The 23,063-nt window shown below is 41.2% G+C and overlaps 1 protein-coding gene across 1 annotated transcript in view; it reads right to left on the bottom strand.

The window, feature by feature from the left end:
• xpr1a (xenotropic and polytropic retrovirus receptor 1a) overlaps nucleotides 1-23,063 on the bottom strand; it is a gene marked incomplete at its 3' end in the record, with an annotated part of 60,412 nt that overhangs the window by 1,400 nt on the left and 35,949 nt on the right. Inside the window, exons 3-11 of the mRNA XM_079157236.1 lie at nucleotides 15,744-15,845; nucleotides 11,351-11,571; nucleotides 11,087-11,236; nucleotides 10,907-10,990; nucleotides 10,009-10,090; nucleotides 9,596-9,783; nucleotides 9,073-9,252; nucleotides 6,412-6,580; nucleotides 5,343-5,543 (exon numbers count right to left, since the gene is read on the bottom strand). Coding sequence (XP_079013362.1) covers nucleotides 5,343-5,543; nucleotides 6,412-6,580; nucleotides 9,073-9,252; nucleotides 9,596-9,783; nucleotides 10,009-10,090; nucleotides 10,907-10,990; nucleotides 11,087-11,236; nucleotides 11,351-11,571; nucleotides 15,744-15,845 — 1,377 coding nt within the window. The remainder of the gene's footprint in view (nucleotides 1-5,342; nucleotides 5,544-6,411; nucleotides 6,581-9,072; nucleotides 9,253-9,595; nucleotides 9,784-10,008; nucleotides 10,091-10,906; nucleotides 10,991-11,086; nucleotides 11,237-11,350; nucleotides 11,572-15,743; nucleotides 15,846-23,063) is intronic.

Genomic DNA, 23,063 nt, shown 5'->3' with positions numbered 1-23,063 from the left:
CCCTCCTGTCATGAATACGCTAGCACATAATGAATAGCCTGAGGACTATTAAGTTCAGAGTTTCATTTTCACTCATACGTCCGAACATCTTTCACCAAATTGAAGATGACCAAACATCAAAAGACACACCGTTAGCTTGCTGCACCACTACTGCCGCTTTATGGAGGAGAGTACAGTTACATACAGTAACGGAAATCATGATGATTTGACCTCATAAGTTCTTTAACAGATTTACAGCATGAGGGTATATTCTTCTGAGGTGAGGCCAATTTGTATTAAAATGTGCATCTATTGTATGACATATGCACATATTTGTGTGCGTGCGTGCGTGCGTGCATGCGTTTGCTTATCCCAATACAGTTTGTGTCCTAACTTTAATATGCAGAGATATTTACATCAATATACGGTTTAATTCAATATCTATTTAATTGATTTACTCTGTGTAAAATGTACTGTATAGTGCACTAGAGGTCTGTCTTTCTCTTAGTGTCCCAGTGCTGTAAAAGCTCGTAGAGAAGAATAAATGACAGTTACATCTTTCTGTCCCACACAGCGTGTCCTACTTCAAATATCCAAACCAAGACTCAGCACTTCATTGGCTGAGAAAATGTTTGTACTTCTCAAAAGGGTAAGAACTTAAGATCAACTTTCACTGCAGCTGCAACTGTTAAGTTATTGATTAATAACTATATGATAAACTAAAAGTCTGCTGGTTCCAAGATAGAGTAATTTCATTACTGTTCAATCTAGCATCATGTTTGCTACGCTTCATCATAAACAGGCTTAATCATTTGTTGACAAAATACAACAGTGGTAGACTGTACATGTTGACTGTGGTGATGATTATTATCATTATGTGTTGACCTGCCCACAGCTGACGAGTATTTAGCGCGCTCTAAGCTAGTTTACAGTTGTTTGGTGTACTGTATAATGTCAGAGTGTGATTAGCCGTGCTCAGCAGTCTGTGTGTGTTTGCAGGATGTGATTTGCTTGTTCCTCAGTGGGCGTCGATACATAAATCAGCACCCAGTGGCCTAACACAGTGACTCACACAGACGGAGACAGCAGCCACCAGACAGAGACCGGGCTCGTTCCCATTTGTCAAAGTCACTGCTTCTTCCTGTTATCAGCCAAAGAGACGCCAGGGAGCAGAGCGGGGACATTTCTAACGGAGAGTTACTGCTGTGCTGCTCTGTTAACTGCTGCTCCCATTGTGCTGTTTGCTTCTTCAGCTGAGCGATGGGATGGAAGTAGTCCCTACGGCCACACTGAGATTTCCCAGCCGTAGATTATACTTAGTCCAGGACAATAGACTCTTTTCACTGGAGAATATCCACTGATGTGAGTTTCTCAGCTTGTAAAGTGTGCAAGTATTTAACCCTTCAGTTTCTGTTAAGGCTGATGTGTTTTCACCAGGCTGGTGAGCCACTGGACCATTAAAAGGTCAACCATCGTGAGATGGACATTGATTCGATGCTCAGTAAGGGCTAACTGTGGTCACTAGCTCCTGTCACACACACTCAATTGCCGCTCACACACGCACACACACACACACACACACACACACACACACACACACACACACACACACACACACACACACACACACACACACACACACACACACACACACACACACACACACACGCGCCCTCATGAGGTTAAACACCATTAAAGGCAGAGCACCTCGGCAGGCTCATTTTATGCAACAGGCTCAGTTCCCACTGATGGAAAAAGGTTCACACCAGAAACAATCAGTCCCTGCTACTAAGAGTAATGTATCATCTGTTGCCATAGCCACCAGACCCATCAACAAGGTAATTAAGAATCCTGCAACTGGACACCACTCAACAACAGACCTCATCCAACCAAGTCTATGCATTTCATACACAGAAAACACTTGACTTTAGAACCATAACGCCTTAATCTGAATGAATTTGGAGTTCAAATACGGTAGACACTAACATTTTAAATCTAACCAAGACAAAATTAATAATTGATGGGGGGGACTTTTACCATATTTTCTAATTGTTTGGGTGCTTAAATACCACCACTGAGTTGACACGGATACATTTGTAAGGCTGTGTAACTGACCGAGGAAGTTCTTTTTTAACTAATTTTGGTGACATTTTTAAAAACAAAACTGAGCCACAGAATGAGCAGAGCAGGTAGCCTTATATTGTAACTGAAGGGACGTAGATTATGCTAATTGTGAAATCTCTTAAACACCTCCTCATGAACAGGTGGCATTCACCAGGCTGAGACAAGGTATGTACGACAAGTTGGTGCAGTTAAGAGAGTCGACTCGTATGAACAAACCTCACAGAGAAAAGAGTTTGAGGATAAGAATACAATGTGCTTGCATACGGCTATTTGGCTTTAGCAGAGGTGAATTAGAGTTCAAGCAGGCAGAGAGAGAAATCTTACTCAGAGCTGTGTCATTTATCTCCAATGGTTAACGTGTGTGTTTGACTGAGAGTGTGTGTGTGTGTGTGTGTGTGTGTGTGTGCTGCAATTCCTCTTCAGATAATGAACGAGGGGTCAGAACATGAAATGAAGTTATAAAAGCTGTCAGCTCTGGGCTCATCTCTATTCCAGCAGAGTCCAGCAGACACGTGTTCAGCCCTGGGCTGGTAATTACACTCTCCTCTCCTCTCCTCCATCCATTTCCTATCATTATTCATGTTTTGATGTTTATAAATCTTTGAATCATCATCCCTTTCATGTCGATATTTAGCACCTACCTCTGTTATTCTCTTGTTTTTTTCCTGCTACTTCTTTCCTCTCTCCATCTAACCTTTCATTTGTACCTCCCCCTCTCTGCTCTATCTATCAGCTCTAAATTGTCTGATCCTTCACCGCAGCTTGACTCAATTTATTTTCCCCCTCACCCCCATGGTCAGACTCTCACAGAGACCAGCAGGACTGATGTTCCTCTCTGCTCCTGGTTATTTTAGCCAGGTTAGGGAGTTTTTGATGTTGATGCCACAGACAGAGGGATGTCTTTAAAGCGTGTGTACATTGACAGGACAAACACCTTCACATTTCTTCTCATTGAGGATCTATACCTTGTTTTGTTATTTCCCCCTGCCAAACAACACTTCTCTGTCTGTCAGAGGCTTTTTGCTTTTTTTGCCCACCATGCAGCATCCTGTTCTCCTCCCTTTGCTTGTCCATGAGATAAATCCCACAGGTCTAAATTAGCATTAGGCCTGTAACTCCCCTGCATCTAAAACAGCAATAAGTCTCAAGCCAATGTACATAATGCCGAGTCTGTATTGATCCGAGTAAAGTATCTGCTTTATTATCATCAGGCCTCACACGGTATCTTTTAGAGTTTGGAAATCCTGACTTAACCAGGAAATCCTCCATCATCTCTGAGCATCTGCTGAGATTACAGTTTCATGACAGAGTCCAACCACATCTTCACAACACTGAACTGAACGTTTCTCTGAGGGGAGAAATCGGCTTCGTTCGCTGCAACACACAATTACGATTTAACGCCTTTAATCCCACATTGACAGAACACAGCCAAAAAACGTTTCTTTCTAAAAACTGAATCACAGTTTGCCACATATACAGGTGAGACTGTACCTTGTAAATGGAAGAACTCGATGCTGAATACCACTCAGTCCTCTGTAGAGTCTAAAGAGAAGCCAATGATTTATACATTGCATTTAAGGTTAAATTATTTCTCTCCTTCCCGGAGCTGAATGTGTGCAGTTCCAGTAAGGAGTGAGGTGGTGAGGTCACGCGGAAGCCATCCGAGCTGTGATCAGGTTAGCAATGAAGGTGACACATCCACAGACAGACAGTGGGAACTCTGCCAGATAGCGAGTGACACTCCAGCCACCTTTTACAGCTGGACCCAGCGGTGTGAACACGACACCACCCTGATGTCTGTTCTGGCAGATGATGGGTAATGCAGGAAGACTGGGCATCATCTGTCCTGCCTACACTAAGGCTACACTAGAGGATTTTGTCATACCTGTACTTTGCACTTTTAATGCTTCAGAGGCTGTTTACTCATAATTTCTATATTTGGATGCAGGATATTCTGACATTGGTGCCTATATTTGTTCATCAAGGGCTTTAAAATTGACCAGAACAATAATTTCTGCAGCGGATATATCAAATATCTCCACAACCGGCAATTTCCTCAAACATCCATTCACTATCCATGAGTATCTGTGTTCCCATCCTGCTCCTTTGCTTAACCAGCGATTGGTCTCAGCCTCCATTATCGTGCTGAATGAAAGACGGCTTCATAGAGAATAACCCATGAAGAGAGGCCATTAGTTTACAGGCTTCAGACCAGAGGAGGAAGGAGGATATGGTTTAATGGAAAGCTCTCCTACTGAGCTGGAGGAAAAAAAAAAAAAGGTCTGTCTGTCTCTGTCTCTTCCTGGTTCATTCAATATCAGATCTCTGGCGGTCAGCTTAGGAAGCAAGCGTATTGATTTGAATTCATATCGTAAAAGAATAAAGTCAAGCTGGGAAATAACATTTAGCGGTTTGAAAGGTTGAAGATGAAGTTTCATAGCTGGCATTTTGCTGGCAAATAAATATATAAACTGGCATCTGAGATGAGTTTAAATATGCGAGTGGCAAAGAAAAGTGCTTTCAAACGAGCTGCGTGGATAAATATCTGTGATGGAAAACTGAAATACAAAGCATGCATACTGAAGGGACGCTTTTATTGCCTGGGTGCTGTGTCTTTGAACATGAACTCCTTTGTGATATGGCTTCTGAATCTGAATAATTGCAGGCTAATTGTGAAGCTGTCGGAGGGAGAGCGTGATTTGACTTTTAATGTAACCGCTCTCTTTTTGCCTTTCAATCTTGTTTCTGGTAGATATCAATTGAGGAGTATTTTTCTTTCTTTTTCTCTATTTTTGTCTTTTGCTATTTCTCCTTTCCTCTGGTCTGTCTCCTCTTTCCCTCTGGCCTCGTGCCCACATATTGAATGCCATATTATGAGAGCGGAACCTTGTTTATCCGTGGCTGTGTCGGACAAACCTTTCCCATTTCCATTATAAAGCTCTCGGCACAAGGAACCAAGGCCAACTTCTAGCATTTGCACTCAAGGTCAACTCTGCTTTCTCAGCACACACAACTCTTCAGAAGCTCAAAAAGCCTGTGTGTTGTTGACATGCTTCTCTTACAGCAATACGCAAATACTCTTGCTCTCCTGGGCTGAAATTTTACTGCATTGTAATTGACCGAAGATGCATTTTTACATCACCATGTCTACTCAGCTCACATCAAACCTCCTACCTGGGGTACATGACACACAACATAGATATTCGAGTGTAGATGTAATTGTGCGTCCTGTGTCCTACCTCTATGTGTGGCATAGAGCGCGGCAAAGGTGACGACAAAGAAGGTGGTAGAATATTTCCCAGCATTCACCAGGTGAGGGAAGGCCCTCTTGGTGTCACGGTAACGCCTCAGGCATTGAATGAAGCGGAACCAGGCGGGCAGACACTGGATGATGGCACGCAGACCGTAGGAGTAGCTGTGGCATATGTGGTCATCAGGGTCTAGAACAGAATACAAAAAGTGCACGATTATGTTCAAACCCTCTTATTCTCTGCCTTTTCTCTAACATAATGTCCGCTCCACATTCTTCTTCTCTCAGCGAAGGCTCATTATTATGAGAGTCACATGGCGACCTCGGAGAGGCCAAACATTTCTGATCCATTAGCTCCGTGTTAATTGGCTGCGTGGAGGCCGAAGTGTCACTGTTGGTGGAGTGGACGGACAGCAATTAAAACCTTATTCACATCGCATTTACTGACAGGCCAGATCGGATGTCTGGTACTCTGTCAACTTAGTCTGAAACATGTAGAACCAAATGGTTTGGGTCTTTATAATGACGCGATATAGCAGGTGAGGAATAAACACTTTTATTGAAAATAAAGTAGTGCATGTATTCAAATATCTATAGCATCAATCTATTGTTTAGTGCATTCAAGGGTTTTCTTTGCGTTTAGGTTTTGCAGTTGACTCTATATAGGTGTTGCAATTATTCAGAGGCCTAATCTATGTACATCTGCTTCAGTTAGAATATTTTCATATCATTTCCAAGAGAGCAACAAACCCCTGAGAACCGGAATGAACTCTACTCCAGTAAATAAGAAACATTTACTCAGGATTATAAATATTGTGTGGTTGAACTACGTACGTATGGCTACCTATATCTATATAGAAATGAGAAAATTCATAGCCACAAATCTCAGTGTACCCAGCTCTTTCACAACAATGTTGTATTTTTGGGTGTTTTTTTCTATAGCTTGGTACAAACCTTCCCCTCCCTGGCTCCTGCTATGTTCCATCTGCTCACAGACAGAGGCACAGAGAACATGCATTTTAAAATGTAGCCATTTTGAACTCAGATTCACGTCTCACCTTTAATCTTGGGCAGCAGGCCCTTGCTGTTGCTCCACTGAAGCTCAAAGATGTAGTAGCAGATGAGATACTCCAGGTCCATCAGAACAACCACCAGAGAGTTGAGCTGATCAGCCAGCCAGAAGTCTGCGAACTCCACCCGATGAAACGGTGCTGTGAGCACGCGAAACTGGAAACGATGGCAGGTGATAAAGTTAAGCTGCTATTTTACAACAATATTCATTCTAGTCTCAATGAGCTCAAAGTGCACTGAAACATTCATTCGTGAAAAACGGAAGAATGTATAAAAGCATCTAAGAAAAACATGCATTTGTCATTTATGGAAAAATGTCTGGTGCATTTCAGAAAACACCTCGGCTGACCGCACTGCTACAGTGAGTTCTACATTTTGTGTTTGCGCTTTCAACACTGGGACGGAATTAGTCAACAATTAGTGTGAAATAGTCGCAGTTCATCAGTAGAGAAGTGCAAAGCAGGGAACAACCTCTATTAATGATCTGCAACACATGAAGGGATCATACCTTATCCGCACACCACAGGACAACCTAATGAGTCTGTGTGCATGTATCTGTTCATTTGTGTGTCACTACTAACTAGTGCACAAAACAAACGCATGATGTGGCTGGCAGGGATTTGTGGCATGCTTTGGCTTCTATGGGCATGTTATTTGGGATATGTTCTTTTGGCAGGAGCTCGTTTATTGACCGCGCTTTGTAAAATGATCCAACGCTGCTCGACTCTTTCCATTTACCCCCGCAGGCCACTTCTGACATTCAGGAGTGACTGTATGCCTCTCACTATGTACACTTGCAGACATACACCCACAAACACTCTACCTCCACTGGAAATGTCAAAGAATATTGATTTTTTCTTTTTTACACATATCAGCTCATTACATATTTTTCTTAACCTGCCAATCAAAGTCTGTATTGATCGAGTGGCCATCTCACCCATATCCACTCTGTCTGTGTGGATGTCTCAAGGCTGAGCCCTATGCAGTGATGTTGTTAGGTTTTCATTTCTTGAGCAAACACTAGTAATCCAGGTGCTAGATCTGCAGTTTGCCCTTTAATGAAATCTTTGTCCTCTGGTGTTTATTGTCAGAGGAAATTACCACATCTGGCGTGGAAATTTTTTTTTAGCACTGCTAGAAAGAACAACAACAGATTGTTTGTTCCAAGAAAACTACACTTTCTCCTGAAACATCCTTAATCACTTATTGTGTATTCTAGGAGGCAACGTGTCTGACGACCATGAAAAGCAGCTCATATCAGCTCTAATGCTGCGTAGGTTGTTGTGATTACTGAGGACCAATCAAGACTGAGGCTGATTATGGAGCCAGTCAGTGGAGGAGGGCTGAGGGAGTGCTGCTGAGGACTGTGGGGAGCTGTGAAAGAAAGGACACGAATATGAGGAGGGGGTATGCTGCTGCTGCTGGGGAGAAGTAGGGAGGGAGGAGGAGGGACAGAGGAGTTCAGGGCATCAGCATACTGATAGATCTATGCCTGTAATGATTGCACAGTCACAACCCTCCACCTCCCCTGGGACGAGGCTGCATTCTATTATCCCTCAAACCCTCTGCCCTCTGTTTCGCTACATCCCCCTCTAGGCAGGCAGGCAGGCAGGCAGGCAGGCAGGCACGCACACACACACACACACACACACACACACACACACACACACACACACACACACACACACACACACACACACACACACACACACACACACACACACACACACACACACACACTCCTGTAGCTTGGCTTAGACAAAGAACAGTGTCACATAGGAGGGTTTTGTAAACATGAGGCTTGAGATAAATATCTACATGCATACATTGTGTGGAATAGAGATACACACACACACACACACACACACACACATACACACACAAACACCACATATTAAGGACAACGCAGTCAAAAAAAACCGCCAGTACCTTTAACTTAAATTAACTATGACTTTCTTATGACTCTTCACTTGTACGACAGACAGTAGATTTCGCAAAAATCACAAATCTGTCATTATATACTGCAAAAATTCGATGCCGATATTTTTTGAGACACCAAGCATTTGTGCAATTAGAGGTTTTGTATTGATAACATTTGGTGATGTTTTCTGTCAATATTTTGGGGGTTTTATAGTTTTAAATATGATTTTGGTTAAGGTAAGAGTAAAATAGCTGGTTAAAGTCAGGGTTAACTTTTGGTGTTGTTGGTTTGTCTAAACGTATACATTTTTTGCAATTTTGTATACATGCATAAAAATAACAACCATTCTCTTTAGTACAAATAACTACACATTTATCATTAAACCTGGCTCCTGCACTCTGTGCTGCAATTGAAGTTTATTCTGTGTCAATACCATATTCAATCCTCAGCCCATATGAGCCGGTGTCTCACATTGTCTCATCTTGTTCGCATTTGGTTCATTTTTTTGATGGTGGTCCTCTACAGCGTTACTTACTGCTGGCTCACAATTGTCAACATTAATCTTTGTGTATCCATGAACCTTGACCATTTGGCTCATTCATCCAGCTCAGATTTTCAGACACTCCGAGTGAGCATTATTGGTGGCACCGAAGTTCAATGTCATCATTGTGACTGAAATCGCAGAGGAGTAAAAGAGAAGCTCCAATGAATAAATGTACAGACTGACCAGCAGCTTGAGAAGCCAGAATCGCGATTTGTAGTAGCAGGTCTTGAAGGGGTTGAAAAGGAAGAGCACCATGAAGCCATAAAGGATAAGCGGATTGATCTGCATGGGGATGTAGGTGTACTCTGAGTAGAGACAGGAGAGGATGCTGAGACACCACAACACACCCAGGAAACCAGCAATCTGCAGCACACAGGGGAGAAACAGAAGCAACTGGCATTAAAAGAAAGCACTTTTGACATATAATTTCATTCAACAAGGCAATCTGAATAATTCTGAGCAAATTATGTTGTGTTTTGTTACTCCATTGTATAGATAAAACCCTGTGGAAATTAGATATGTACTGTTTCTGCTGAATGAAAAAAAAAAAATGTATTCCTTGAATTTGGATTACCCTGATGACTCAACAACCCCATTCATTCCTATTGCATGTTGCATGATCACCAATTCAATCTGAAAACACTTCATTACAGAGAAAAAGTTTATTTTCTCTCATTCAGTAACATAAATAATTGTTTCCATTGACCTCAAACAGGTGTTGGTGTGAGAGGTTGTTTCGGGGGTTGATCTCGAAGATGAGGACATGGTTGACTCCGGCCTGCCTCCATCCGTAAGTGTTGATGCCCAACAGGAAGAGGAACTGGATCAACAGGAATCCGCCCCGATAGATCCGCACCAGTGGCCACACGTTCTCCAAGCGGATGAAAACAGCACCTGATGAAACCAGAGTGGATTTTTTGCTTTTTAAAAGATAAAATATAAAACCCTTTACCGTCTGTTTGATAACGCATCTGAGGGAAAACAACAATAAATACATGCCTAACATGCTCCTTATTTATCTCAAACCATCTGCCAAAACTGCCAGTTATCTTACAGTGACACATTACAAATTGTGCAGGAAATAAAAAATGTATGAATTTGGATGTTAATGTGACTTACCGGTGAGAACGAAGGCGATGGCGAGAATGATAAAGAAGCCGCAGTAGAGTCCCACACGAAAGGTTGTCCAAGCCAAAGCAGGCTGAATCAGGCAGACGGGATACAGAAAAGAAAATGTAATAAATAATGTCAATAGTACTAATTAATGAGACACCTAATTACAGTGTTATACATATTAACAAGCTCACAGATGCTAAATAGTGATATTTTGTATGTAAATACAACTTTTGAAATGAATGTGTCTCTGACTACTTTAATGTGCTTTAATATATTTATTATACACATGCCTGCAGGGGAAATGTCGTGATCAATAGTCACATAGCACAATTGAAGTCAGACATGACAGTAATTAATGCATTAATAACAGTTGATATAACATAGGGGGGTAAAGTGCCACTAGCCTCGATTATTCTTGAAAGATATCCTGTTCAACAATGGAAAGGCACTTATAAAATCAATACTAAAGGCTCTCATGGTTTCTCTCTCTCTCTCTTTGTAACTTCCCATCTTCCTTTCCTCTCAATTTCTTCCATAACAAACCTCTCACCTTTTGTTTTTAACCTTCAGTCACCACCAGTAAAAGATCTTACAGTAAGATGAATGCAAAGATTATTCTCACTGAGATATTCTCAGGAGCGGACAACACATTTGTATTCAGGTAATTTAATACTGTAGAGTAAGGGAAGGGGACATTTATTTTGTCTTTATGTGCTAATAATTCCATTTTAGTTTGCAGAATCCCTGCCGTGATAATATATCGAATGACAAAATATACTATTGAACTCATTTTTAGGAGAATATTAATTTGCTTGAGAAGTTATAAGTCTAAAGGTTTGTGAGGCACGAATGAGGCTCATATGACTCAGTTATTTCCAGTGTAAACAGCTGCACTTCTGACCTGAGCTGCCCCCAGTGGAGGAACTCTCAACCTCTTCATGGCCTTCTGACGATCTCCTCCCTCCAGCTCAGTGGTGACGATGGTCTATACACAAACACACACAAACGATAAACAATCATTTTATTCTTGTATTATAGCGTGTATGTGTGTGTGTTGGTCTGTCTGTATGCGAGCAGGCACCTCTGTCTCGGAGATAAGCTGTGTGATCTTCTTGCAGGTGTAGAAAGGTGCCACCTCCACGTGAGCCACACGCCAGTCGGCCCCGCGAGGAGTATCCAGGATCTTGTCATGTTTCTTCAGGATCTTACGGAAACCAGTGAAGTTCAGGTTCTGTGGACGGCAAGGACGAAACAATTGTTACATCCTGCCTTATTTATACTATAGAACCTTTTCCGCCTTGACTCAACCTTGAATGCAGGCGTGTTTGAGAATTTGCAATGATACCTGGTAGTTCTGGAGCAGGATGAGACTGAGGTAGAACTCGCTGAAGGCTAGCTTCAGGTCCTTGATGTTGTGGTGTTTGCAGCGTTCCTCCTGCGACAGGTGGAACATTGTCTTGCGTCTCCGCAGGCCAGGCGGGGCGTGGCTCTCGCGCTGAGCGTCCAGTGAAGACTGCAGCTCATTCTGCAGAGTGGCAGAGCGCCTCTGTGCTTCAGCAAGCTTTTCTACAGGTTGGAAGACAAGAAAATGATTAAAAAAGAGGTTTATGATTTTTTTAATGGATTATTATTGCACCACATTTATGCATTTCTATAATGCATATATCCACTCTTGAAAGTTGTGCAGAGCTACTGAAGTCACTATTTTTACTCGGTAGTTGTATTCTATGTAACCCAATAACTTTATGTCGAGTCCTGTTCCACTATATAGTGTTGATCTAACCATTATGCCTTAAGGAGAGAAAGAATAAAACTCTTCAGTTTGGCTTTTGCCTGACAAGCTACTGGCAAGAAAAGTCAACCAGCTGCTTCAGCTTGACACCAGTGATATCTTGGTAGAGGACAGGTCTCAGTAACAAGAAATGACAAGAGAACGAGAAGGTGAAAACTCAAAAACACTTTTATACACCTCGTCTCCTCTGCTCTCCTGCCATCTGTTCCAGGAAGCAGAAGCATGGAGACGATTAGGCTGAGCTGACATGTAAATGCTGCAGAGGGAGGAACCATTATCTGGGTCAGAGATAGGTTAATATACCCAGAAAGAGAGAGATGGGTGGGGGAGTGGGGGCAGTAACCTGCATTTCATTAACTTCTCTTGCATTTCTACCTACTTATCCAACAAAGATTGGTCCTCATTCTACACTGCTTCTTTTTTTCTTTTTTTAACCAATCAAAAGTCATATCAGGTTCAGCTACTGAACAATGGAGCCCATATCTTGTATTGCCCCTTTGACCATTATCCTCTTCCTTCTATCCTCACTATTCTTCTAAAAGCAGAAATTCAGACTTTTTGGTCCGATGAACTGAACTATTAAGTTGCTAATTCCTCAGTTTATGAACTCAGCACCAAAGAAGAATACAGTCACACAGACTAAGAACATTTGTTTCTTTCTAATGGCCAGTTTGTGAGCAAAAAGAGTCAGCTGAGTATGTTTAGTTGGTGGGCAGGCTGGTAACATACTCCTTGATGTATTTTTAGGTTTGTACTAGTTAAGTATCTTAAGTATGAAGCTAGAGTTTTACTTCTCATTTTGAGAACTTGCAAGTCATGTTTATTCCTGCTGTGACATCGGCAAGTTCATCCAGCTGGTGTGGAAACCATTAAATGAACAGACCTGGAGTTGCAATACGAGCACTGATACCTCCTTGCAGTGCTGTTTGTGGCAGCAGTCTGATAACACACCAAATCTGATTTGGTTCGAAGCATACTGCCAGCCTGAGGAGGCGAGGCTCTAATAGCTGCTCCTCTGTCCAAACTCTGAAGCCTGCATCTGGAGTTTTTGCCCTAGACGATAGTGATAACTGTCCATTGCCTGTGTTAGAAACAATTAATCCCAATCACAAATTATCACCACAAGAAATTATAATTATTTTAACCTTCAAGATGTTTTAATGATTTGCCAATCTCTGAAATTTATCCAATTTTCCCTATTACTGATCTTGCAGTAGCACTGGAAAACTTCACAAAACCCATCCGAGACTGCACTGACCTTTCCATATTCAAATCACAAATCAAAACCCACCTATTCAGAAGTGCTTTGAACGTGTGACCGATATTATGTGTTTTACAATTTTAGTGTATAGCTTTCTTTTATATGATGATTTTAATGTGAAGTGCCTTTGAGAATTATGAAAAGCACTCTAGAAATAAAATGTATTATTATTATTTTTAAAGACAGACATACATGCCCATTATAGAAAAAACACATTGAATTCAGAGCTCTATATAAAGCTCTACGACCGAGGTTTCCAAACTAGCTCACACCTCTTCTCTCATTAAAATCTAGTAAATACAATATGCAATTCAGAAGCTACTTAACCTTAGAGATCCCTCATGTACGCACTAATGTTGGCAGAACTAGTTTCAGGTACTATGCACCTTTTAAATGGAATGAACTGCAAACTGCCCTCAAACTACAGTCTTGCGTTCCCTTTGGTCATTTTAAAGCTTTATTGTCTGATGTTTTTTATCATTCTTGTAACTGTTTTTAAATCCTGTCTTTAGCGTAGTTGTGTCGTTTCCGTTTTGCCGATTGTGTTATTGTGAATGTTTCCTGCTCCCAGGTCTCTCTTGGAAAAGAGATCTTAATCTCAATCAGACTACCTGATTAAATAAAAATAAAACAATAATGATAAAAAATGGGAAAAGCAACAGTGATGGTGTGGAGGGCTCACTGGTGACTTTCAGGCTTTGCTGCTTCAACACACCCACCCACACATTCTCCAGATATCACACTACCTTCCTCCCAGAAATGCTTCTTTGACATCTGAATTCACAGTAATCCTTCTACTCGACTTGTACAGTCTGTCACAGCAATGCTTGGATGAACACATGACAACAGCAGGAGGCGTGAGAAAGTCAAGACCCTGACTGCCTGGGACAAGTAGCTTTAGATTTAATCTGAGGATTGCAGTGGCCCTTCACAACAGAGGACATGGCTGGACACAGTTCAATTATGTGCTGCTAATGGACCTTAGACAGACATGTGTTGGTGGTTTAGATTTCAACTGGTATGGCTTTATTGGAGAAGTTTAAAGAGCCTGTTGAGCTTCCTAAGCTTTCAGGATGAAAAGATATTCTATTAAAACAGCATTCTGCCAAAATGTCTTTTTGGTTTGTGTTTAAACCCATCAAGATGAAAGTGTTGTCCAACAGGATGAATTTCAGCGCAATGCAGCAGAATGGCTTTGAGAGGTCAAGGACCCCTTTCAGAGGGTTATTCAGAGGGAAAGAGCTATGTGGAGGCAAGTGTCTTATGTAAAGTCAGCACACGATTTATCTCCATCCATCCGCCGGCTCTCTTTCTCACAACCTATCCAGCCTTTTCAAAATACCACACACTACACACACACACACACACACACACACTTACACACCCAGTAACTGGCATCAGATAAAGCTGTGTGTGGAGGATAAACAAGACGCCTGAGAGCAGGAAGGAGACGCTGATGTTTTCATATACAACATTTAACCAACCTCACTGCTCAGGTCTGCTGAAGAGAGACGGTGACTCACTGACTGTAAGACTGATGTGATGTGATTCAGCATGTAGCACTGAGAACATCAGAAATTAAAATGGTTTGTTTGGTTCTATTCCTTATTCTGTTTTTATTCATATACATTAACATAAACAAATCAGAACTCTCTGAGGACTTTTGCTGCTGTATGAACAGATAATGACAGTATAGTAAAACTGCTGAAAAATTCAGTACATTAATAAACCATTAAAATGTCCTTATATATGTTTACAACTACATTATAGTGTGTTATAAGCCCTTTAATGTTTATATACTGCTAAATATATAGTGTTAAATAGTTACCCTCATGATGTTGTGTCACAAGCAAAGGAACTATGTTGTGATAATGAATCAGGATAATAAAAGACAAGTTAACGAGACATGGCCTCTACAGCAGCCAATAGTAAGCCTCTGGCATATACAGTATGTCAGTAATGAAGACATGCACTGTTGAGGATCAACGTTTTTTTCATTCAATCAACCTCCTGCTAACAATATCAGTAATGATTTAGTATATCTTATTTATTTGATCCTCTTGCCATCCATCTGCCAGTTATGTCCCACCATTATGAGCTGGAACAATCTTGCCTGTCAACCTTGGCCATCACCTGACCTGTAGTTTCACAAACAGCCTCTAGAGGAAGCACTCGCTGTCTTCAGACACCTCCCACTTCCCCCTGAACTGAAGTTTGAGACCAGAAGGCAACCTGCTGGTACCAGAATACCAGATAATATTATGGCTTCCATCTCATGTTACACGGTGCACACATACTCCCCTGCTCCCTGAAATACACACAAGCAGGCCTGCTCGCTTGAACACGACAACCACTGGCTACTTCAATCAAATGACCAAGATTAGACACAATGTCGTATGGCACAGAAACTGGAAGCTTAGCACGGAGTAAAATGTGCACAGGAATTATGAAAAAACTCTAATATATAAAATAATGTGATGGCAGCTGAAACCGATAACAGTATTTATATCATGGTTTGTATAATATATTACACCACATCTAAAATTGTTATAACAACAATAAATTACGTTTCTCTGAATACCAGCCCAATTATCACACTTTAACGGTTTATTTGATCTGAAACTGCTTTCCTAAATTGTCTTTGATTTCACATACTCAGCATCAACCATTCATGTAAATAAATACCTGAATAGAATGTGTTGATTTTCAGGAGCTCCTTCTCGCAGTTCTGGAAAAACCTCTCCTCAAACTTGGCGTAGTATCTCTTCACTGTGTCTTCATCCGTGACTGAAAGAAGAACAAACAAATGGTGATAAGTATGTTATGCACTGTTGCACTTTTATAATCTTGACCCACGGACGGGATTTTGATTACAGTGCTCTTTTTTTGTGATTCCCATTTATGCTCACGCCTCATAGCTAATAAGCAATGACAAAGCACGGTTTATATAGTGATGGGTAGACGTGAAAAATGAAGCCATGACAAAACTTTCTATAACTGAGGGGAACAAAATAGAGAAGAACACATACTGGAGTTCCAAAGCAAAAGTAATGAGGCTATAGAAAATTGCCTAAATAGATCTCTCCATGCTTACATTATTATTATTTTTATACATCCTGTGAAGTGACAATAAGTGAGACAACATCTCAATGTGGGTAAGGTGGCAAGCAAATATCTATATGAAATATTTTTAACCACAAAAACAGCAATTGCTTTTCTTTTTTCTTTTGTAACAGACCGTGGTAAGTGAGAGTTGTCCTGTGTCTGTTCTCCTGAGAACAACAGAAAAATGCATCTGAGTATTTACTGTAGTTTAGTGCAGAATTAAGTCGAATTTTCAATAGTGAGTGAAAGCCTTCGTCTTACTGTTTAATACCTGAAATAACTATGTCCCGTGTCTAAATGAACGAGTAGCTTATAACAGCATTACAGCATTTAAATCCAAACTCCTGTGTCTAACTCAGTCAATCATCCAAAATCCCTGTAGGTTTGTCTGAGCAGAGCAATCTCACTGTTAAAATTTGATTAACAACTTCCTTCCGTCTCACTTCAGTCTGACAAAACCCTGCACGTCTTTTTCAGGACCGGCCAATTCAATCAGCATTGATGCTCTAGTCTCAAATAATCCTCCCCTCATTCACAGCAGACTACCTGACACCTGACGGAGTTTAAAATGTGGCCTTTGGCCAGTCACCTGCCGAGCCCACATAGTGTCCACACACACGATGAATCCCTGTGTCACGTTCACACCGATAGTTTCACATCACTTGTATTCATTAAATATCAAACAATAATGAATCTACAGTACCGTGTGTCTCACATACTATTATTAACAGTTGACCTTCTTGACTTCTTGTCGCTCAGACCTGTTGTGTCATTGATATCTAAATGTCAAACAAAGACATTCATTTCCAAGCAGAATAAAGAGAGGTGTGGGTTTTGCTGATAAAGGAACATATAGAGTCAGATCCAATAGTGATACCGCGTTGAATACATTTGCTAGTATGGATGTAGAGGCTTTCTATTCAACACAGTAATAAAAAAGAGACGCCCCAGGCAGCAGCCTGTCAATATGCTCTATTCACACACAAGCCAGTGATGAAAAGGTAAAAACATTTTTTTCAACAGCAGCTTCCAATTCCAACAGCTTTACAAGGTAATTAAATGAGAAACTGCCTCCACACCCATTAAGATAATCAATTATAAGTTAATTAAACCGCATTCTGCACGGTGAAAACACTGTCGACAGCCTAAAGTAGAAGGACAAATCCTAAGGAGCATAAGTTCCTACAGCAGATGCATTGAGACCTGATGCATAATACCCTTTACTCGTAGTATGAGTTCATCAAAGTAGTGCTCGTTAAACATCCAAAACAAGATCATTACAGTAATGACAACTGAAAACAATGGGGCTGCATTATTGTAGTAGTTTGTGAACAAGAACAAACGTCTACTTAGCATCAACAGTGACCTTTTTATAGAGAGATAATAGGGGACAGAGCTCTTGTAGTACACTGATAATGGTACATATTCAGTGAAGAGTAAGAGTTAGTAAAGAAAGAAAGATTTAAATACTACCTCACTCAATAAAGAGGGCAACAAAAAGAGGATAAGAATGCAGGACGGAGACAAAAGGAGGGGGAAAAGATGAAGCTGCCACGAGAGGAGGTGAAAGAAATGTAGACATAAACAGAGAGAGACAGAAAAGGAAGCAGATGGTCTCCAATCTGCCTCACACCTCGACACAATTGCACAGATCAGCTGCAGTCACAACTCCTCCAGCCCTACAACGACGAAGAGCTCAGCCACCTCAGCAGCTGCCAGCCGACGGGGCCGACGGGCCCGGCTGCTGCAGACAACTGGACGGATGACTGTTTGGATAGAGGGACGCATGCTTGAGTTGCTGACCGATCGGCTGGCTAGCAGGTTAGCAGGATGACTGAGAGCCTGGCCAGTCAGTGTGCCATGACAGAATGACTAATGGGCCAACATGCTGCTTTAGTTAGACCTGCAGGCAAGCAGCACACCGAGCTGAAGTGTAATTCAAAGTAAAAGGTTACACAGCTAATGAACACTTTGTATGAATGAGCACTGACGGATAGAGACGCAGAGTAACAGGAGGGGGAAAAAAGACGAGGAGCAGTGAACTGTGGATCATTTAACATCTAGGGTATGTTACCCACATCAAACATTAGGTTTAAAATACATCTAATATATCCTAAAATTATTGACAATTATGCAACACAATTAAAAACCTTTATCTTAATAAAAAACAGCTTGTCATCTAAACCGCCTTTTTGGACTGAGGAGTTTTGTGATTCCCACAGGCAGCATCTTAAACTGCGGTGCACCATTTAATCCGACGAAACTATCTGAACCACCTGATTTCACTTAATCCGGGAAAAACACACATTTTAACATTCCTTGTTAGAACTGCCCTCCAGCTCAGGAAAGAATATGAAAATGTCATTAGCTGTAATTTTATGACAGTAAATGATGTACTTTCAGGTGATTTTCAAAACTATTTAGTACATTTGTAGAGATGTTTCGGTATATATTTTGTGAGTTTACCGTCTTTGTCGCTTAGATGCTGACTAACAGAGTGAGTGTGTTGGTGGATGAAAGTGCAGATGTACTTTGCAGATAGAGAAGGGGTTATGAAATGGCCATGCACGCCATTCTCTTTGTTTCCTGCCGATCTCGTGCACTGCTGAACACATCAGTGGAGGTGTGTATGCGTATCTCCACACATCAGTACATGCACACATCTCTTTTTGTTCCTGCAGTTATGTGTGTGAGGCGTGCGAAGTGTGTGAAGTGTAACAACAAAGACCACAGTCAGAGCCAGTTCATCTTCACAGCTGTGTTTTACTGAGGCTTCACCAACAGAATTACGTTGTCTCAACTCTTTACCTGCCTCCTAAGATCTAAATGCAATGAAACCTAATTACAAAAACATTCTGAATTCATGCAGCTACTATCGCATTTACTGTTTCTTTGATTTTAATATATGTGGTCAGTGTTCATGTACATCTGACAGCTTCTCTTTCAGCTACACAGTATGTGTTCTCATTATCACAAGTCTGGGTGGATGATAATATACGTGGCTTTCTAGAGTCCAACAGCGCGCACAAGAGGGATTTGAAGATATATAAAAGTTTGGACTTCCTGGGAAATGAGAGCGACAGAATAGAACAGCTTTAGTATTCTTCTAAATCTATAAATACATGCAGCCTCAACAATACAAAAATATAATTCAACAAACATTATTTTGTTGACTTTCTACACAGATTGTGTCTGTTTCACAGTGCAACAGCCACGTTTCACTGACAGAATCACATGTCAAGATTCATTTTCTTTGTGTTTTGCCCAGATGACCAGTGGCCTGGCTCCACCAGGGCACATAGAGGGCCCTTCCACCCTTTCCTCCATGACAGGTTAAAGGGTCTCCAGTCCTGGTTGCCATGGCATCCAGGATGAGGGAAGCAAAATACTCCCTTCATCAGCAAGTCAACTCTGGATCTTAAACAGAGTTGTGTGTGTGTGAGGACACGCCAAAGGGATGATGATGGAGCACCTCGGTAAGGAATAATGGTTCTGTCCCTGTGAGGCTGTACGGTGATATATGTTTCTGCTTTATGTGTGTGTGTGTGTATGTGTGTGTGTGTGTGTGTGTGTGTGTGTGTGTGTGTGTGTGTGTGTGTCTTTAAACTGTGTGTTTTGGTCAGTACTTCAGCACTGACACTTAAAGTGTCAACAACAAACACTATTCTCCTTTGCCTTCAGAGAACTAAATAGACCTGTGCTAAATAACGGATCAACCAGCTCGGGCTGAGAAATACTAGAAGCTGATAGAGCTGCATTTTGGTCAAGACGACGAAGATACGTGGAGGATGTAATATATCTTACGCTACAGAAAAATCAATATGTGGTTTGATTTAGGTTTAGGACATTTAAACCCTTTAAATCAAGACCATGTACTAAGAAAGAGCCAGCAGTGGCGAGGCTTGTATTTTGCTTTCTCACACCTAAACTTGTTGATGAATCAATTATTTGAAAGGCCAAACATTAGCTGGGTACAGCTTTAAAAATGAGAATGAGAATTTACAGATTTGGTCCACTTTCTATCATTATGAAGTATCTACTTCAGGTTTATGGACACATAAAACATCATGACACAAATTTGAGCTCATTAAATGTGATTTGTCTTTTATAGACTAAATTATACATTAACTAGTAATTATAGATTAACTAACAATGACAGACAAGTTATATTTTTCCAAAAGAATGTAAATCATGTGTCCAAAACAAGCTTCCAGAGCCCAAAGTAATATCTTCATATTGCATATTGACAATTTTTAAAAATGATTCATTTTGTGTCAACATATCGATTACGCAGCTCAGACATTAAACGCATTTATTTTCTGTTTCAGGATCATGAGCACAACAGCTAAACTGCTGGACTGTCTGAACAAGCAGGAGATGCAGGGGCCTCAACAGCAGTGTATCAAGGGTACCAAGGGGTTTTGTACTCCAGATAATGAGCCAAACTTGAGTACAGCATGCGATGAGAAGAGTAAATCCAGTGCAGTATAGTGTGCTCATTCATTGGCTTCCCCGTTTTCAGACAAAGAATTGTGCTGGTGGCTAGAAAAACAACTCTTGACCTACAGTATTCCCAGGGTGGCTTGTAGAAGGCAGCCCCCCTCTCTCTGCTAACCCCTTCTTCTGTAGATTGTATAAATAAATGATGAGACAGCTTCCCCAGAACCCTCCTACTCTAACCCCCGAAACCCTTCACACACACACAAACACACACCCAACCCCCAACTTCTTATATTCCCATATAGGCATTCTGTGACGCGACCCCATAAGACCAGCACATAAAATCCTTTAAGGAGTCCCTCCAATTTGCTGACAGGGAGAGCGGCAAATCGACACAAACATATACATGTCACCCTGTGTCGTATGCTTCACAACTCAGAACTGCCTTAATTTCTTGGGGGGGATGTTTGTTGTTATAATACTTTTATTCTATCATTCTTCTGCTCTATCACCTGTTAAATCTGTTGGCGGTAAGTCAGGCGGGACAGGATAATTGAAAAGGCAATGGGAAGTAGAGCGATGGTTTCCTCTGTGTTAGGAGCTCAGATATGATCTGTCACTGGGGTCTGAAGAGAGGGTAGAGGACACAGCATTGCTCTCCTCACAGTCCTCCAATACAAACAGGCTCACACTCCCGAGACATACTCAAATTATATGTCCCTATTTTCAAGCTCGTTTTATCTCATTTAATGACACCTCACTGCGGGATTTAAACTACGTCCTGATAGCCGAATAGAGTCGGGGGAGCTGAGGAGACCATTACATTATGATTGTTGCTGTGTTAGGCCTTCTTATCTCTTCCCCCCAAGCACACAGGTGTAAATCACAAATGAAGAGAAAGACAAACTGAGCCATAAAAGAGAATAGGATTGGGCTAATATTAATCTAGAGGTACAAACGTGTGCGACTGCATGCATAATATCCACTTCTACATCCTCCGGTGTCAAGCTTCAAGGAAGGAAACACTACACTAAAACCAGCCAGATACCCCCCCCTCCATTCCTCCATCTCGCCTTTTCTTTCCTCCGCTTATTCCCATTCGGCCCTCCAGCCACAATTAATTCTACCAATCATCTCTCTCATCGAGGCCAAGGGAGCATTAAGAATGCACACTCACTGGGCTTGACTGCCAGCCAGGGACAACCGGAGGCAGGATGAGGAACTACTGTAGCTCCCAATCCATTGTGTACTATTTATACTGCCAGACTGCAAGCTAAGCAGCTCCAGAACATATACAACACCGGCGTTGAGTACATAAAATGATATGATGGAGAGAATCACATATTCAACACATTCTGAGAGGTGTTAAAATGTGTGTGTGTGTGTGTGTGTGTGTGTGTGTGAAGGGGGGAGAGAGGGAGAGAGAGAGAGAGAGAGAGCGTGAGGCACATGTGATGGTGTGGTGGTGGTTTTTTACGAGCAGCCAAGTCAATACATCATGAGAGGGAGAGAGTAAAAGAAAGAGGCCAGATGAGGTGTGAGATGATCATCCCACAGCACTGGAGAATGGTTATGGGACATTCATACTGAAGAAGAAAGAGGAAAAAGAGAGGCAGAAAGTGGGAGAAACGGGAGAGAATAAGACAGAAAAAAGAGAACGTATTCTCTATGTGTCGGTTTAAGAGTTAAACATCTTTAAAAAGCTTATAACGGAGAGGAGAATAGAGTTGAAATGCTACTTTGTTAGACTGAACTACTGTAATTTGTATACTTATATATATATTATGTCTGAATGACTGCAATGTACTGTACAACAATTTATGAATGGGAAGAAATGTGCATTAATGGCCAGAGAACAATACATTTAACTTCCTGGGGAGAAGATGCATAAGATGAATACTTTTAAGTCCCAATAATTCAAAATAAATAGAGAGCAAACACTATACAGCCCTGGCTTGGTAAATTTATTGCATTGCTATGTCGAAAGTAAGTATGAGAATAAAACAATTATGTTAAGGTGGAACGAGTATATTACTGAAACAACTCATTGTTGTTGTGTACTATTTATTTTCATAGTTGTACTAGTTATGTGATTTTTCTGATTGAAAGAATCCAATGATTCCCAGTAAATGGTCAAACATTCCGGGTTACTTTGAAAATACAGATATGTAAAGTACTGGTGTGGTGCTTTACATTCTGGGATGGAGTTCTGTCTAAGGTACTGAAATCAAACACCAACGGGCTGGAATAGGCAATTTTACAAAGACTTGTGTGGTCACCATAATATGAACTGTAATCCATCACCTCTAATCGAACAGTCAGCGTGTGTGTCCTGATACGGGGAATTGTCTTTGATGGTATTCCTCAAAACAACCTTCCAAGCTAGAGCGTCTGATCCCTGAAGGTTGAGGTGTTAATTCCAAAAACATATGGTCATCAGGACAGAAGGATCATGACTTC

The sequence above is a fragment of the Pholis gunnellus genome (genome assembly GCF_910591455.1).
Source record: "Pholis gunnellus genome assembly, chromosome: 4".
NCBI classification, from domain to species: Eukaryota; Metazoa; Chordata; class Actinopteri; order Perciformes; family Pholidae; genus Pholis; species Pholis gunnellus.
This window is presented reverse-complemented; position numbering and strand designations above follow the sequence as displayed.